The following is a 19258-nucleotide window of genomic DNA, read 5'->3' as shown; positions in this document are numbered from 1 at the left end:
TCCGTAATTTAACCGCGTTATTAACCTCGTCCTACGTAACTATTTTAAGCGTTGTTGTTTAGGTTCCACTATATAGATAGGTCACTGCAAATAACTTTATGACAATTTGTGGGAATAAAGCTATATATATTAAGACACTCAAATTTATCTGAATATTCTTTGGTTTATTATAATTATTGCTCTGTGGACAAAATCACGCAAAATTTATAAAACCGTTGGCAACTTGTGTGCAGTGTTAGCTGTTAAATAAAATGTCTCGCATGCCGCAGCTTAATACGACCGCAGATGTCGAACCGTAAACAGTTGGGGCAAGTACGGACGCACCATTCAAACATGATACAGCTTTGAATTTCGATTATAATTATTTGACGAAGAACAAGAATTTGACCAGAATTTAAACAGTCACATTTCGCTATTTATTCCTAAATTGTTGAAGTTAAAAAACATCCAAAATCAATCCAAACCTTCCTTAGCGGGTATGGCACATGTGGTACAATTTCTAAAGGATTCATTTCCTTTTACTCAAATTGTTATTTTGGCCCATTTGTGGCCCCTTATTCTTACTTGGCTCAAGTAACAACCCCAAATATAAATTCCAGTCTTTCTTTGGTGGTATGGCACTTAACAAGAAAATTAATATGAGATCCATTCATTTTTACTCGAGTTAGTATCCGAACATAAGGAAAACGCTTGTTTCATGCCCCTTTTTGCCCATTATTAAAAATCAACTCAAAATATCAATCTAAGCGTTCTTTTGTTGGTTTGGCACCTTGTTATACAATTTCAAAGCGATTGATTCACTAACAGCCTGGTTATTGTCTGGTCGTCGGGAAAATGCATTTTTCTGGTCCCCAATTTTTAAATTGTTCAAGTCTTAACCCCGAAAATCAATACCAGCCTAACTATTGTGGTATAGAATATTGTGGAACAACATCATAGACATTCCTATGCTTTTACTAAAGTATATATTTAAATTGTATGAAATGCTTTTTGGTCGCTTTTAGCCCCTAATTCTAAAACGATTGGGACATAATCCGTTAGTTCAACACCAATCAATTAATATTCAAGTTATTGCACGGACGCCGACTCGGACGACGACATGGACGACGACGGCAGCGCCATACCATTATATGACCGCATTTTTTTTTATTTTTTTTTGGTGGGCGTTTAAAAAATATTAACGGCATCATATGCCGTAAAACATATCAGGGCATAAACTGTCCTTATGTAGAAATAGGGCATGAATAACATTTGTATGATTATATAAAACTATACATTAAAAATTAAATACTTTTTAATAAGAAGTATAACAATCAACAAGCAATTCATCAACAAAACAATCATGTGACTATACGTACACGTGATTAAATACTTTTTAATAAGAAGTATAATAATCAACAAGCAATTCATCAACAAAACAATCATGTGACTATACGTACACGTGATTATATGTACATGTATCTCAATCTCGGTGAACATAATTAGGTTATAAATCATAAGTCGACGTAGAATAGTAAATCATCAATAATTCATTGTTGATGTAAATAATTGTCTGTAAAAATGTGAAGTATTCATTAATGATATCTTTAACAGCACAATAAATACAAGTTACTGATATAAAACAGAAGAAACAAAGCCTTAAAAGTTTAAAATAATAGGCAAGAATAAGTCATGTTAATGGTGATACAAGCTATAATGTATGATAAAACAAGCAAAAGAAAATCAATAGATATAAAAGGTACAGTGATTATTTTTTAAATAATAAACCAAGTATAGGAATAGTCAGCTGATAATCAGCGTCTCTCATATCGTGGAAATGATTGGCTAAAACTGTGTTCCGAAAGATTTTTGAGGGATTTTAGTGGTTTATGTCCACAAAGACAGTCGAATTATCAACTCAATTATCTGCTGGAAGCAACGATGTCCTACCTTTATAATGCGCGAAATGAAGGGTGTAACGGATATACGGAAAGTGCTGTTGTTTTCAACTTTATTGTTATAGTGTTATTTGAAAATTTAATACACTTTTGCAATTTTTATTTTTAACTTGATATTGTGTATTTAAGCTACTTAGAACAAAAAAGGAACAACATTATAAATAAAATTAGACCATTGCTGTTGGTTAGGACCAAGTAACAAATCACTCTTATATAAATAAGAAAGACTTTAGGGTTATGACATCTAGGTGCGAAAAAAGTGGACGCATTTTAGGTGTAACATTGAAATCTAATGGTAAAACATTGAGCAATGTGTCTTTATTAATACTGTCTATAAATGAGTAGTCTTCCGCAATTTCATTTTAAAAAGACAGAAATGTATTTTAAAAACACCGGCAGAGATCAGTTTACTAATGAAGTTAATTGGGGTCAAAGAAAACTGGGAACACCAACCCCAATTTACTTAGAACTCAAATAGTTTCTCCTGTATCCTACATACTGGGACGATATTTTTAATTTAGTCACCGAATACAACATACCGCCCTTTCCAAACCATGAAAATTCTCGGAACTTGGTACACTTATGCGGTACCACCTGAAGTTGTGCATAAGCTTTTTAAAATTCCAAAATGGAGAAAAACTGTCAAAATATGGGACAATGCAATATCTCGGAAACCTCGCTGGCCAGGAACTTGAAGTTTGGTACGACGGTAGATTTCAGCATGCGGAACAAAGTTATTCCCCAAAAAAGCTGAAACGATGTGTCGCAAAATTCAAAGTGCTGTTTGGATAAAATCCTGTTTCAGGATGAAAACGATATGCCTAATCTGAATTTTGAGGTTTCGAGACTATTTGATTGTCGCCGTTGCCATGACAACTAATTTTCCCTCCAAAAAAATGATCCGTTTGGGATGAAAATTGGTTTTGATGGTGACAAACTTGTATTTTGAGGTCTCGAGGCAACTTGCGAACCGAGGTTACTTACTTTACGTTCACGAAACATTAATAACTTTAATTATATGGCAAGCCAAAGTGGACAAAAATTAGTGTTTTCTAATATTAAAAAAAAATGAGTTTTTAAAGTTATATTAAAAATATTACCAAACCCTTTTTTAATATTTTTAATATTTGAAAATCATTTTTAACATAAAAAATTAAATTGAAAAAACTAATATTAGAAAATGGGTTGTTGTATTCAATTACGATTTTTTTAATATTAGAAAATCATTTTGTAATATTAAAAAATGTGACTGATTTTGCAATATTGCAAAGTAATTTTTGATATTATAATTCATTTTCTTATTTTACAAATCCAGTTTGTAATATTACATTCCATTCATTCATATCTTTATTTCCTCTTTAAAGAGATTCAATGAACAATATTATAAAAACGGAATAACTGACAACATTATATTGCATGTACAATGAACAATATTAGTATGTATTATATATTATATATATATATATATATATGTCACATCATGATTTCAAAGACATTTATGCCTTCTGTACATCTTATCGCTCTAGAATATTTGAGAGTACAATGAACGACGTGCACGTGACACAGTTTGGCAAAGTTTATCAACACTTCACTATCCAGGATTGTGTTTGGTACCCTTCCAAGCAAAATTTGATATTTCGTTTCATCATCATAATTGCCAAGTTCTATGAACAACTGCAGAGGATAATTGTCAATAACAATACCCAAGTAGACATCTTGTAGAAGCCAAGTCGACGAACAATTCAATGAATGATTTTGTAATATTAAAAAATATTTTTCTAATATTACAAAATATTATTTTTTGCCCATTTTGGTTTGCCATATAAATATCTTTTATATTCAATTATTATGCCATCACTAATTGGATTTCTTTCTTCTTCCTTTTTGAATTTTACTCAGCAATGAGTGTTAATGGTCCGTCAATGTCTTTTAGGTATTTAAGGTACGATAAAAACTACCATGTAGGGGCAAATATTAGGGGAGGAAAATCATTAGACAAAATACCAAAGACATAAGGTGTTCAAACAAAATTTAGTACGGATTGAATGTGGTGACATTAACGTTAGTTTGTTCGTTTGTTGGGGTGTAACGTCCGAGCAGCAATATTTCAGCTATATTCAGACAATGAACATGAAATGGATGATAAAATGAACATGAAATGATAAAAAAAGGATGGGTAACAAGGACAACAGGGTCGACAAATTTTGATTGCCACTAGAAAAAGGGGGGATGGGTAAGGTCGGGCAATTTAGCCTCCTGTGGCGGAGCGCAAAGGTTCCTACTCCTATCGAATACCACAGCAGGGTTCTTTAACGTGCGAGGAACGTGGCATCTATCCAAACACGGTGCAACACTATGGTTTGCAGTCAGGTTTTCCGTATTATAGCCTGACAACCCCAGCATGTAACATGCCAGGGGTACCCCATTCCACCACCTGGGGCACACATCCCAGTTGCTCTGTGGGCAGAGCGCCTAACCCCCGGCTAGGTTTCTGAGCACTATTTAGTCGCCTTTTACGACAAGCTTAGCGCTGCTGCAGGCCTATTCTTTTAAACACTCGGACCTGCACGGGGAATTAACGTTAGTAGGAAATTAATTAATTGATTGAAATACTCAAATATTTCAAAACAAACTGGCCTTAACCAAATTGTTTCATGTGGTTCAAAAATTAATAACATTTATCTAGTTCCAAAAGATACCTTAACGGTTTTGAATACAAAATTTATTAGCGACAATTTTTATTACAATAATTATTGTTATTTCTCAGGTATGTTTAATTTTAAAGTTCCGCTTTATAGTGAAACTTGCCTAAACCTAAATATAGAGATGTCTTGATCAATCTGGATTTCTTCTGAAGTTCCTTCATATCAATTTCAATGCTTTCGGACCTGTATAAACCGGACATCTTCTTTAACTGAACAATCATTTATTCTGCTCAAAAGAAGTTTGGTTTAGACAGGTTTCACTGCATGCATACAAATTTTTGACATATCTAAAGAGTCGTGAGAAAACAGATAGGTAAAGGCTGCATTAGGTATCATTTATTCGTGCCTCTATTTTGATCTGATTAACATTACCAGCTTTATAGATGAAATTGATTCCTTGGACTTCAACAAAAAAATCGTCATCACAGGAAAGATCGAAATCTGTTTTAAACCAAACAGTCTTTCGAACACGTGGTGGAATTATTTCAACGATTTGGCTTATTTTGACATTTGTAGATGATCCCACATGAATTGTGACAGGGAGAGAATCATTACTCTCCCTACTATCGAAGTTGAAATATCCAAAAATAGAAAAATATCCGTTTGTTTTAGCTTTTAACTTCTTACCTTTATCAGTGACAGTTATAAAAGAAGAGTTAATATTATGCCAAGGAACATAACAATTACCGTCACAATCCAGAGGAAAAACGTCGAAGTTGATTTTCAAGTTCATAATTTCTTTTCTTTTTTTCAGTTTAAGTGACTCTTCTAATTTGTCTACTTTCTTCTCCAATCTGTCAATCTTATTATTAGCATATGCCATAAATGCTACAATGCTTGCTATCATACAAATAATTTTTAAGATAAACATGCATATGAAGCAGAGACGTGTCTTTCGCTTAATGCAAAAACATCGACTTTTGGTATTATATTTGTCATTATCCTCTAGACTTTGTGCATCAGGGGGTTTACCATGTTCTTGTTTTTCGTGAATAACTTTGCCTTGTGTTTTTTCCAGGGACTTTTGTTGATCCGTATGTGATTCGGAATTTGATTTAAAGATCAGTGGTAAGGTTTCGAATGTTTTTAAACCGGGTGGTTTAGGTTTGGGACTGCGAGGTTCGAGGACTTTACTCTGTCTACTAGAGGACCTATGCTCCTTATGACCTATACTTTCAGCTGGTATATTTTCAAATGTCTTATCACTCAATCCGTCACCTTTTGTCACTACCCTGCTATTTCTTAAAGTCAAAGGTGGACTTTCATTTTGATTTCTTTTAGAACCTGCAGGATATGGATAATAACTCCGATTTAAGCCATTACTTGGGTCTGGTTGTAGAAGGTTCCAGTCAGTCTCTGATGGTAAAAGAACTTTTGTTTTTCCGATGCGTTCGTCTTCCATCGGTCAAAGAACTAACTACAGGAATAATAAAAACATAAAATAGTCAAACTTAAAACACATGGATGATGTGGAAGAAAAATACTTTATTCAAGAGAAAGACGACAATAATCAAAACAGAAAATGCCTGTTCAAATTCATGTCAGATTGTCATCCCAGAAAAATTATCCTGAAAAATTCGATACCGACGGTCACGTGAACAGGAAATGGAGGGGTTTTCAAAATGTATGCCTATAAAACTATAGTTACATAATTTTATTTCAGAAGAATACGTTTTCTGATTGGATATTAAGTAGCTGTCTTTGTAAGAACCATGCAAAACCTGAAAAATGTGATACACCCCAAAAATGGCTACATATTTTTATTTTTGTAATTAAGTTGTTTCATGGGTCTATACTATGAAATGTGTAATAATTCATTCAAATCTGCCTGCTCTCAGGAGATAATCCACATTGAAAATCCAGTAGATTCTATTGTATTTGAGCGCCATTTACAGAGTTATCTCCCTTAATTTTGAAATCTACAGTGCATTCTATACAATTTTTATCTCCTAAGAGCACGGGTTATATGAAAAACCACATGTTAATTTCTGTTTACTATGACATTTCAAACAAAATATAAAAAATAAAAATATGTAGGCTTTTTATCCATGAATCACATTTTGCATGATCCTTATCTGGAGTGCTACTTAAAAGAAATCGAACGTGATCTCATACTTTTGATATGGTGATAAATTCGTTTAATTTAAACTTTTGGTTTGAAACTTAAATTTGATTATAAGAAATGAGATTAATCCTTCGTTACAGTTATTCCTTATCAACAAAGATAAACATTTTGAAAAAAAAGTCTTTCCCTCTGTGGTAAAATAGCGCGTTATCAAAATCATAGCAATCCACTTATTTGCATTTGTTAATCTAAAATGCCCGAATTCATTTCATCATTATGTTCAGTATTGATTGCACAGGGGCGGATCAAGACACTATGAATAAGGGGTGCTTGTCGGGGTTTATCAGAAAAAAGGGGGGGGTACTAAAACATTATTTTTGACATTTTTTTCCCAATTTACACATGAAAATGGTATTTTTTTTTCAATAAAAAAGGTGTGTGCCAACCACCTGCACCCCCTTTGGATTCGTCACTGATTGCGTTCTGTGACAAACTTCAGGAAAAGGCGATTAAAGAAACACCAGATTTCGCTGCAATCAGTTAGAGGGTTAGTTTGATTATATAATCATAAATTCGATGCCATATGTGTATCTTAATTGGTCCTATGCTTAGAATATAGATCAAATAATTTAGAGGCTTACATGAAAATTTAGAATGCACACAAACCTCAAATTTTCTGGAAAGTCCCTTTTTTGATTATTCTTGTTAAAGGCAGTCATTTTGAACTTTCATAGTCCCAAATATTTATGGCGTACATGTAATAAGATATTTAATTTCCCTTCATTACTCTTTAAAAATCAATCCCCTCCGCAGACTTAAAACCGTTTCCTGAATTTCTACGTATCAGTATTAATTTGCTAGTATGACAGACGTCCAAAGGTTTAAAATAGAATATTTACCCTCTGAGAAGAAGATTCTGTTAAATTGTCAAGTTAAATATCTAAGAGACTTCAGCAGGAAATGTTAATGACCATGGTTGGGTCAAATCTATCCCATGATGATAACTATTTTACTCGCTGCGATATGTTTTGGATTACCTTTCTATCCCATAAGCATTTGATATTCTCTGCATTGCAGTTGTTCATTAAATAAAAACAGGTATATTTAATCACTTGACAAGTTATACACCTACCATTTAATTTTGTTTATAACTGCTCGCTTTGACACAAGGCGTAGAACTGACGCTTTATTCCATCTTTTCCTGTCGTTGCATTTCTAACCTAAACATCCACTATGTACAAAAAGATTGTTGTTTAGATGAAGTATGTTCTTAGGAGTGTACGGTGAATTAATAAATTGGGAATTTACAGTTTTTGGTATTTTCCTAAGTTTATATTTTGTAGTTATTATTCAATACTATTTATAATTACACAGGTTTCTTTGGATAAATTTTAAATATACGTGTAAGATCGATTACACTACAATTTAATATATGTTTGTGTTTTTAAGCATTACAGAACAGAGAAATTGAAAATAAACACACACAAATAGTGAAGTAACATAATGGAATGTCATTAAGGAAAGAAACATTTACATATCTGTTTTTGAAACTCTGTAAGATCACTTTTATAAATAGATAACAATTTCGAAACTGACTGAAACGTTTTTTCAATTGCTTTAAATTTCTTTGCATGAAAACAATGCGTTGATAATTACCAAAATACAAGTTATAAAAACTGTTTGTTTACATATGATATGTGTACACCCGAAATGTTGCACATATCTCATGTTCCAGATATGTCACATGTACAAACACCACGTTTTCTATTAGTAAAACTTTCTTGTGTTAGAAACGTCCGACCAAATATCATCGTTTAATTGAGTTCTGTAGAACGAAAAGAAAGTGAAATGATGGGCCTGCAGGGGCGTAGCTAGGCCTGTTTTATTTGTACGCAAAATTACGGCGAGGGGTCTTGCTTGGGGGGGGGGTCGCTCAAGGCCCCCAGTGAGTCATTGCATAAAACCTTTATTTCATCTTTAAAATGTGTGTTTTTATTTTTGTTACTTTTTCCGAAAGTACGCAACTACGTATTTGCGTATAGGCAGCTACGCCCCTGGCCTGGCTGGGATTCAAGCTGACGTACGCCCTCTTTAAATTTGGGAGAAAAAAACTTTTTCGCATGTAATTTTGATTAATCACTAGTCCAACTCCCGAAAATGTTTTCCCTCGATTCGCTCGGCCTTTATGTGTATATACGCCCCCAACCTGGAAAAAATTGTCACTGTAAGCCTTGTCCTAGATATTGACCAGACTATGGATGAACCCTTAATCATTCGTTCATTCATTCAAACCACATCCGCATTCTTTTATTCTTTTTCGCGTTACAAGTGTTTTTTCTTTTTTCTTCAGCTTATAAGAGGAAGTTATTAAGTATAAACAAATCCGCTTACCATGATGATGTGTTTATCTATTGGTTCCAGTCTATTAATTGTACACAGAAAAATAGAAAAGCAATTTTACATGTAGTCATATCGTCTGAAGGAACTTTTACCATATTGATCACAAGTCATAAGATTAGGTTATCCCGTTCTTTTAAGTTCAACTTGTATTTATACTAAAACTATAGTCTCCACAATGTATACTGCGATTATATGGAAATTCCCATAGATTTGACAACGAAAGTTTACTGAAAATTTACACCTACATATTTTGTCAATATCAAGTATTTTGTTTTTGGTACTAGTAGGTACAAACCGATTAATATTATTCAAACTTCTTGTCTTTTAACAGACCTTTTTATATAATAGGTACATGCATTTAATGTTTTTGTATCCGTCCGAGTTCTTAATCAAAAATATGTTCAGTTTCAATCTCAATTGCATTATTCGAGCAATTTAAAACACAAAAATATATTATAAACAATTGCATTAATGATTTTCGGAAATAATGTGAAAGTCAAACTATTTCACCGGGAGGGGAAATTGTTATCTAGACAACTTAAAAGAATGAGCAAAACTACTGTAATGCCTTTGTATAGTAAAATAACTACTGAAGTATAAGGACAACCGTTTTTTTTTTTTTTTGTTTTTTTTTTATTTGTGCCGAATTCGTATATCTTCTTAAATTCAAGGCAATATACCGTTCTTGTCTTTATAACGCAATCCTAATCATCTTACAATCAAGTTTAATTTTTATACGACGTGATTTATTTTACATCTCTTCCCTACAAGTGGCCCCGATAGCACTTGACGCTACGATGAAGAGTAGAGGCGTAGGCGGAGTCACGGTGTCGGTGACCGTATATCACCAGCAAATAGACAATGCATTTTGGTTGCTCAAATAGAACGAGTGATCATGGTGTCTGTCCGTCCGTTCATCCGTTCACAACTTTTTTGGTTACAGTTGACTCTGCAACTACTTATCACACCCACTTGATATTTTGACAGAAGCTTTATTTAGGTACTTTGGTGATCTCGGACTGAAGCGACCTAAACATTTATTTCCACTTATTGCACATTTCTTCCTACTCTTTATATGGATGGAGCGTCAGCTATATGTAGAATGTACGACCAGAACTATGAATGACTACGAAATATTCTGACGGAGGTGACGAAATTTGACGACACGGAAGTAGACGATTGCGCAAGTGTGGGGGCGCTGTTTGTCTTTTAATACGACATTGAGTTTTGTCCATCATAGGCATAGCCTTAAATCATATTAAGTCAAAAAAGAAGTAAAGAATGCCTAGTTTGAATCGTCCAAAGTTCAAGTCAATGTTGAAAACAAATACCTTAACACAAAATCGACAACATCAGAATATTTTAAAACTCAAAAGGAAAGTCATAGCTCCTTTGTATGAAACCAATCGAATGACAACGTGATAACAGCAACAAGAAGCCATGCTTACATCATTCCAAAACTTCACGTTACATACCGATTTTCTGTTTGTTTTGTTTTTTGTATTTGTTCTTTTTCTTACGAGAAAGTGATTTGTAAAAAGTATTAGTTTACCGAACTTCGAAAGAAAGAGGGAACCTACATGTATACTTCCTTATAACCTTTCTTTACCCATAGATCGGGTCATTTCCATAAATCATTTCATGATTTTTAAAACATGAGATTGGTCTTGCTTTTCGTTGATTTTACTTGAATAAAATATGGTATATTCATAAACATCAAGGTAAGGCCTCACAAGGGACTTTATATTACTTTATATGTTGTCACTTTTGACCTTTACATTGAGTATAGTAACTATCAGTACTCATATACTGAATCAATTTATATTGATCGTTTTTTACGCCTCAAATAATCGTCATATTGCAGAAATATGCTATAAAATGAAAGTACAGGAGTCGAATTTAAACATGCCTTAACACAATCTCATCGTTATAAATGGTTAATATTGAACTCTTTCTTTTTTATTTTTGAAGTTCAACATTCTGATGAAGGACATTTTTAAAATCACACACAGCAAAATTCATAATGCATCGTAGCAGTGCGATAGTTCGAGTAATATTCAGGTTTGATATTGGTTTACATGGAACACGAAACTCTTCAACATAGTGCATAATTGAACTACAAACTACTAGTTGGCCAATCCAATTTTTTTAAATTTTCAGGTCGAAATTCAATTTATCGAATTCCAGGTCGAAACTGTCTGTTAAATCGTTCAAACTTAAGAAGGTAGACCTAAGGTAATGGACATAACTCTTGAAATTAGTAATATGTATGTAATCATATTTAATTTAAATAAAGTTTTTCAAGCTTCCTTTGAAGCAAAATGAAAGCAGTCCAAATTACTTAAATGCTTAAATGAAGCCACACATCATTGAAATAAATCATATACTTAGAAACTTGTCGTAGACTCAACTGTCTACATTTCTCAGTTGATAACCTTTATAGCCCAAGTGTTACAAGTTATTTCATAGACACCTATGTGTCATGTAAATGCGCTTAGTTTCTGGGTACCTAGTCCAGAGATACGTACAATAACATAAACGATAAAGTCTTATAACATGATCACAGGGGCTTGTTCCCACTAACAAATATGCAGTCCGACTAGTATATAACACGAAAAAGGGAATCCCATATTTGGGAGTAACTCGCTTCGCTTCAACTCACCTCCCGTAAAATCGAACATAACGGTAATTGTTACTATTTACTGTTTTGCAACCAATCTAATAAATAAACACTGGTACTACCACCATATACTTCTTATTATCTACAGTCGGGCTGCATACATGATAGTAGGAGCAAGCCCCCGTAATATAAATTCACCAATCATGCTTGATGCAGAAAACATTAGCCATGCTCTTTTCATCCTCCCAAGTCAGGGTTTTGAGTCCACCCTCGCTCCCTCGATACCCGCTAAAAATGAATGAGTGATGTCAGGGGTTTCAGGGAGCGAGGGTGGACTCAAAACCCTGACTTGGGAGGATGAAAAGAGCATGGCTAATGTTTTCTGCATCAAGCATGCTCTTTTAGGCACCGACCATTTTATACCGATTTATACCGAGGTGGGGGGCTGGGATTTCCAATGTTGCTAAATATTTTTTTCTGCTCCTCCTAAAATTATTTAATTTGTTTTCAACAGTAATTGAATTATATTTTTTTTCAGGAATATGGCAGGTTTTTTGTTTGTATGTTTGTTTTCTTTTTGCTAGTCAAATTTACGATAAACAATAAATGGAAATTATTATGTAAAAATCAAGGTAGGACATATGAAAGTAAAGATTCTGATAATCAGATATTGTATTCTTGTTAAGACCAAATAAAATTATGTCAATTAGGCAAGAAGCAATCTATGAGTAAATCATGATTGCATATTATATCTAATTAAAAATCTTGCATACTTATATAGAAAAAAGGGTGACAGGAGACAACCTTGGAGTACTTCTTGTATGTTCATTGAAGGATGGTGAGAGTGTTGAATTGTGGGTGACTTGGCATTTGGTGTTTTTAGTACCTTCCAAGGTGTATTTCTTTTAACTATGCTAATGCCGTCTTCAAGTCCACGAAGTTTATGTAGAGGGCTGATGGCCATTCTATCTACTCCTCGATAATGACCGGTAATGTGGCAATTTGGTCAATACATGATCGACCGCATCGGATTCTGGAGAGTAGCTGAAATCCTCTCCAGTTTTTGGCAGTTGCTCAGGTCGCCCTTCTTTGGAAGCATAATGATGTAGCTCAAACTCCACTCTTCAGGGATTTCGACTGTTTCCCAGATGTTTTCAAACAGGTCATGCAAGGTGATGTAGGGCCCCATACAGGTCCGAGTGTCAACAGGTGAAATATTGCTGCTCGGGCGTTAAACCCCAACAATCAATCAATCAACCAATCGAGATGTTGTAGGTTTTTTCCGGGTGATCTTCAAGACCTCAGGTGGAAATTTGGTTCGGCCCTGGGGCTTTTCCAGTCCTTATTCAAAGGGCTTTTATGATTTCATCCTTCAAAATTGGGCCAGTATCAACATCAAGGCCTTCTCCAGGAGTTAGATAAGTAGCATCTGATATATCTTCTCCATTTAAAAGTGGTCGATCTAGGTTTGTTATCACATTGCAATCTTTGTCTTTCACTGGTTTGGATGTGTTGGTCTTTCTACCTGTTAGTTAGCGTGTGATGTTGAAATCAGTTTTTGTGCCGTTTCTGCCCAATGCATTATTTGCTTTTGAAGCGAGCTCGTTGATGAGGTTCTTTTATCATGTCTTTTCCTTTCTCTTTACTTCTTTCCTAATGCTTATATGTTCGCTTGTCAACCATTCTCTCAGCAATCTAGTCTTTACCTGGTTATGTTATATCTTAACAGATCTACTCTTCTCAGTTGTCTCGGATGTATCGTCATATAACCATGGCTTGTATTCCTTTGAGAATCCAAGTTCTTCTTGGCATGTGGTGTTATAGGTGGATTTTACTCTTTCCAATTGTCTACCACACCTCTTCCTTATGTTATACTTCCGCCTTCTAATCTGATCTTTTCTGGTTGCCATGGCTATCTTGATCTTCAGTTTAGCCACCACAAGTTGATGATCGGATGCTATACAAGCACATCGATAAGCCCTAATTGTTGTCATGATCTTTCTCCATCTCCTGGCGACTGTAATGTGGTCTATCTGATTTCTATGTTTCATCTCTGGACACACCCGAGTTGTTTTGTGTATATCCTTGTGAGGGAGTTAGAATGTCGTATCTCCTATTACCATATCGTCCTGGGAGCAAAAATCTTGAATTCTGAGTTTTCATTTTCATTGATGTTACCAATTCATTCCTTCTCCGTGATGAGTTCTCTCCCTGTGTCATCCTTTCGAACTTGGGCATTTATGTCACCCTTTGCAATCAAGATGCCCCAAGTGTTGTTCAATCTATGGTAGCTTGGAGCTGATTGTAAAACTCTTCTTTGTCTTCTTCCTCTACTACGGTATTTACGGCTTTGACAAATTTTGCCGCGATAAATCTGTCACTCACATGATTCCATTCGATGAATGATGATTTGGCCTTCCCGTTTGAGTTAGATTTCTACTCCATGTTGATGGTTGCTATCCTCGATTTGTGGTCAAGAGTACAGAAGAGTTTTCCTTTTAGATAGTATGACCGCTCCAGATGATGTCCATCTAACGTCGTCCCAAAATATCAAGGTTGTAGCGCATCATTTCTATTGCAGCCTGGACAGCTTTTCCGGTTTCGTATGTCTCCACACTCCAGCTTGCAATCATTGGGGCAGTCTTAAGGGAGAAAAGTTTTATCGGCGGGTGAAAAATTATAGTTAAGTGAAATCGAATGTATTTTATAATACATATACACATACCACAAGTTTATTTCATGAGTGTTGCATTGGCTTCAGAACATATAGTCAAAATATTAATTAGTTTCGTAATTAAATGTATTATGTAAAAGATGCATATATAAATAACCGATGATTTGATCTCCAACAGATAAGAAGTGTTATGGAGTAAGATTTATAGTTTATTGTTCATGAAAGACGTGCATTATAAAGGTTTCACCAGGGTCTGCTTTAGTGGTGGTTTTAATAGTTGAGGGCATTCAGCGTCATTAATTATATAAAACCAATGCTTTGGAGATAATGCTTTCGTAACAAATACGAGATTGCGTGTAAAGTTGGATAGTATTTTGTTACAAATGTTAATGACTTTTTATTATTTTTTATTGACTTTAAGTCTGAGAGCACACGCCCTGCTAGTGGCAGCACAAGCAGTATATTTTGCAGTCGAGTAACTTTTTAATGAATTAAAACTTTTGAGATTGTGCATTAGGCACATTGGACTACTATTAAGTCTTAAGTATCGTAAGGTTTCACCCTATTCCATTTGGATTTAGTTGCACTTTCTCTAAGAAATTTACTGAGGACTTAGATAATGTATAAGTAAATTTGAGTAGTTCAGATTCTTATTAGCAATGTTAAATAACATTTGAAGTTGATGGAAGGACTCATTAAAGACAATAAAGCCATCATCTCGGACCTAATTATGTTGTGATTGTTTGGGAACTTTTTGAAACCATAAAGTTAATAAGTTCTTACGCTTGTATGTCGCATATGTCAGGGCTAGGGACTGTCCTCATTGCACATTGTATTAAGAACTAATTCTAATAGAACAAGTTATAATATTAGAAGTAAGTTCGCATTGCTCAAAAGTATACCATAGTCTTCTTTTCTCATTTCAAAGTGAACGTTTTCAGCCACCTCAATTAGTTCATTACTGAATATGCTTGTATACGTGCGTACATAAATTCCTTGGTCTTTAAATATAGGTAGCAAAAAATAGTCAAGAAGTCTACCCAATTTCCACAATAGGGAATAATTGGACGGCTTGGTATTCTTATCTTTTCTTTATTGGAGAAAAACTCTAAATTTGTATTAATGTTTAGTGGTAGTTGGCGTATTTTTGCATCTTTCTGATAGTTTGTTTAACAAACGCTTGCTATTTGCATTTAACTAAGAGTTGTCAAATATTGGGCAAAACTTATTACAGGGAAGGAAAATAAACTACCTTTCATTTTATATAGACTTTGTCATAAGAATTTCAATAATAATCATATGTGGTTTATGTGTTAATAATGTGAAATCCATCTTAGATAATTGTGGTAAATCAAATGTAGTGAAAACCACTCTTTCCAGATGTTAAGTCCTATGAAGACATGAAACCATATATTTTTATCTTCTGATTTTTCATAAATTAATCTATGCGTCTTAAACATATATTTCTCGTATGCTTTTCATAAACATATGAAAAGTATATGATTAAGGTCGCATTTTTTTCTGATGTAGATATAAATACGTGACGATAACCGCTGTTAACATAAGCAGTTCTTTACATTTGCATTGTAGTTGGGTAGTGGGTAGCTTTCTTTAAAAAAGACAAATTAAAAAATTGTATATTTTTTATCATTAGATAAGATCATGACCTACCATTTGTTAATACTTAAGTCCCCATAGACTGTCAATTCTCTGGACATTCACATATAAAGAGTATTGCTTAAAACACCAAAAAGAATTTAAAGGAGTGTACGTGTTAAATTGATAACAGGGGATTTCTGAGTTTTCGTTTTGACTTGGTCTATTTATAAATTAATGACATCTCTTTAATATATTACTCTGATAAATGTGTTTTATTTTTACTTACTGTGCATGTATGTTAAAAATATATATATACATGCACGAACAAATTGACGTAAAGGTTAACATTACATCGAATGTTATTCAAGAAAAAAAGTAAGAGTACACACTAATCTATTTTTATATAAATAGATAACATTTAAAAATTAAGGGGGGCGTACGATAACAGCTTAAATATGGGTACGACAATAGTCCACTCACTCTGAATTACACCATTATATACTGTGGTTTTATACTACCTCTTGTTTATTATATACTTTTTCGCTTTGTTTGTTTCTTTTATTTTGTTGCTGTTGTTGTTTTGTTTGCTTGTTTGTATTTTTTTTGTTTGATTTTGTTTTTGTTACAATTTTTGCAACTTGATCGGCTTACAATAACTAATTTTACTAATATTATGAATCATTGTGAAGATGTTTAGAGAAAATATTTCACAGTCATCAACTGTTTCATCGACATAAAATGTAGTGCTCCAAAAGCCAAATTCTACGAATTGAATTCAATCATATTGGTCACATTTCTTCAGATAACGTCCTCTTAAGTTGTATTTATACAATGAAACTGTGTTTAATTTATCGTATGAAATTCTTTAAAATAATTCGACAAGTACAATTTGTAACGAGTAACGTTTTTTCGGGGTAATCAAGGAAACAAAAGTTCTATCGGAAATCAAAAGAATGTTATCCACGGACAATGGCCAGACATGGAAAACAGAAACACATAGAACATAAAATAACCAAAATGAAAGTAAATGAACAACTCAGACTTCACTGAAAACTGGAAGCATGGACGAGGTGCACCGGTAGGGTAAGCGTCCTGTGCTTTTCTTGAAACAACCGCCGAGCTGCTTATAAAAAGTCAAGTCAAGGGTAGACGAAACTACGCCACGTTGAACAAATCAGTTTCATGGTCCAGATTGATACAACGTAACGACCCTGATGACGGCCGTAAAACTTCTGCAGAGATGACTTCAACATAACTCTGTTCCAGAAGCCTAACTGTAAGCGCGACACAAATAGTCTACGTAGTTACGACAAGCCTTGACATAACGTATGAGTTGTAATATGAAATTTTCATATGCTGGTGATGAAGGGATGTTGCAACAGATGAAAGGAAAATTGACAATACGGAATGAAAAGTCATCGCGTTTGTTGTATAGTTTGGTCAATCGTTTTACTTTACTATCGATCTCTAAGTGTAGGTCAAGATATGAGGATGTCTTTACAGTGTCTGTAGTATCCTTTATCTCAAGTTCTTTGGGGTAGATGCGATGTATAAAATGCCCGAAACTAGGATTGTTTAACATTAATACGTCATCTACATAGCGGAAAATGAGATTAAAGGATCTAGCTAAACGATGTTACTTCTTTGGATCAAAATAACATTAAAATCAGCCTCATATGAGTGAAGGAATAGGTCAGAAGTAGAGGAGCACAATTTGTACCCATTGGAATACCGACCATTTGTTGAACAACGCGTCCGCTGCACTGGACAAGTATGTTGTCGATTAAAAAACATTTGAAGATTTGGAATTGTTTTTTTAAAGTATGAGGAGTCTTTACCCAGAACTATATACATATTTGTATCTAGGTGGACCGTCTTTTTTGGAGTAACAACAATGTATAATGTGTTTTTGAGTCGGGATTTTAACTGAGTACGGGGAATCGAAATATAAAGAGTTGAAAAACCATAGGTTCTAATGCTATTGTATTCTGATAATAATCTTGATTTGAGGGTTTCCAGTAGGTCTTTCTTAATTTTCAGGATCCACATCGAATTAATACCACTACGGTAATAACAAATGTCGTGGAAGGACTAGAGACCTTCTTTGACAGCTGTCAGTAGAGAAGTTCAAAGTTTTGAAAGAGGTTTGGTGGTACATTTTGCAGATCCAGCTATGTAGCGTTGTTTATATGGATTATTGTGGAGTTTAGGAATCCAGTACATAAACGGTAAATCACAATCATCGTATTTTGTGTAAGGTAAGCGTCCTCTGCTTTTCTAAAAACACCCGCCGAGTTCCTCATAAACTAGAGAGACCAAAGAGGATAGCACAGATTTATCTCTTCTTTGGAGAGTGTGGTAGCAGTGTATAGGTAAATGTCTTGTTACTGGTATTATTTTTAAGTCTACCTCTGATAATAAATATTGGATGTAATACCTTTTGCAAACAAAAACATTGTTGTTTTGGGCTTTGTATGCTAGTACGACAACCTTTTTTTGGTTTTGCTACATAGGGGTCTTTGAAAACTGATGTATGACAATCATTGGCCTTCTTAAAAAGCGTTCATACGTCTAAAAATTAAAGACATCATCTGATAGACAATCAAAGTCTTCTTGTTCTCGTTTTTTTTTTCTAGCGTAGTCCTCCACGGCATCCATAAGAATTTTTAAGTTATAATTCCAATTTATGTAGTGTGGTTCACGGTACTTGAAACCTTTAGAAAAGACCTTACGGAGAGATTCGTTTTCGGTGATGTTTAAATCTCCCGTAGTGACGTACCCAGAAGGACCATATTTGAATGGAGGCTTTTTACAAGAACAGTTAAGTGGTTTAGCCTTGAAGTCTTCATTCTCGAGGTCCTGTAGATATTTAAAAAAATTGTATTCATTTTCTTAAATATTTTAACTTGTTTAGTTGTTTTAAAATAAATTCTATTTTGAAGTCATTTGAAATATACAAATAATAATGTGATATAAGATATCTTCTGAATATTTTATGCAAAACAAACAATAACAACGATGACATTAGTATATTTCTTGTAATATAAAACCCAAGCGGTAAAACTGGTGCATTGCAACACGCTGTAATGATGATGCTTATGTAAAAGTTTTCATACCAACCACAATTTATGTACAAGAATTACCGTATCCGTCTATCTGTACGTCCGTGTACAACTTATCCGAAAATTTTCATGGAATTTGATGAAACTGTGTACGGAGACTAGGTATCATATATAGATGTGCATGTCTCAAGGAGTA

The 19258-nt window shown here is 34.1% G+C and overlaps 1 protein-coding gene across 2 annotated transcripts; it reads right to left on the bottom strand.

The window, feature by feature from the left end:
* Positions 1 to 1276: 1276 nt before the first annotated feature.
* Positions 1277 to 16168, bottom strand: LOC148621459 (uncharacterized). 2 transcript variants are annotated; one of them, XM_088575881.1, is made up of 3 exons: positions 16073 to 16168; positions 7840 to 7938; positions 1277 to 6059 (listed from the first exon to the last, which is right to left on the bottom strand). In XM_088575881.1, the coding sequence occupies exon 3, from the start codon at positions 6042 to 6044 to the stop codon at positions 4968 to 4970; it is 1077 nt and encodes a 358-aa protein (XP_088432007.1). In that variant the 5' UTR covers positions 6045 to 6059; positions 7840 to 7938; positions 16073 to 16168; the 3' UTR covers positions 1277 to 4967. The 2 variants fall into 2 exon arrangements, with proteins under 2 accessions (XP_088432007.1, XP_088432006.1); XM_088575880.1 differs by lacking the exon at positions 16073 to 16168 and adding an exon at positions 9099 to 9304.
* Between the last annotated feature and the right edge of the window lie 3090 nt (positions 16169 to 19258).

Source organism: Perna viridis, chromosome 3 (genome assembly GCF_037379345.1).
Source record: "Perna viridis isolate PV_CMFRI_1.1 ecotype Kerala chromosome 3, ASM3737934v1, whole genome shotgun sequence".
NCBI lineage: Eukaryota > Metazoa > Mollusca > Bivalvia > Mytilida > Mytilidae > Perna > Perna viridis.
The sequence above is the reverse complement of the archived record's forward strand: the minus strand, read 5'-3'. Positions and strand labels throughout refer to the sequence as shown.

Coding starts and splice junctions, on each gene's coding strand:
- LOC148621459 (XM_088575881.1), bottom strand. CDS start 6,044: ATGGAAGACGAACGCATCGGAAAAACAAAAGTTCTTTTACCATCAGAG.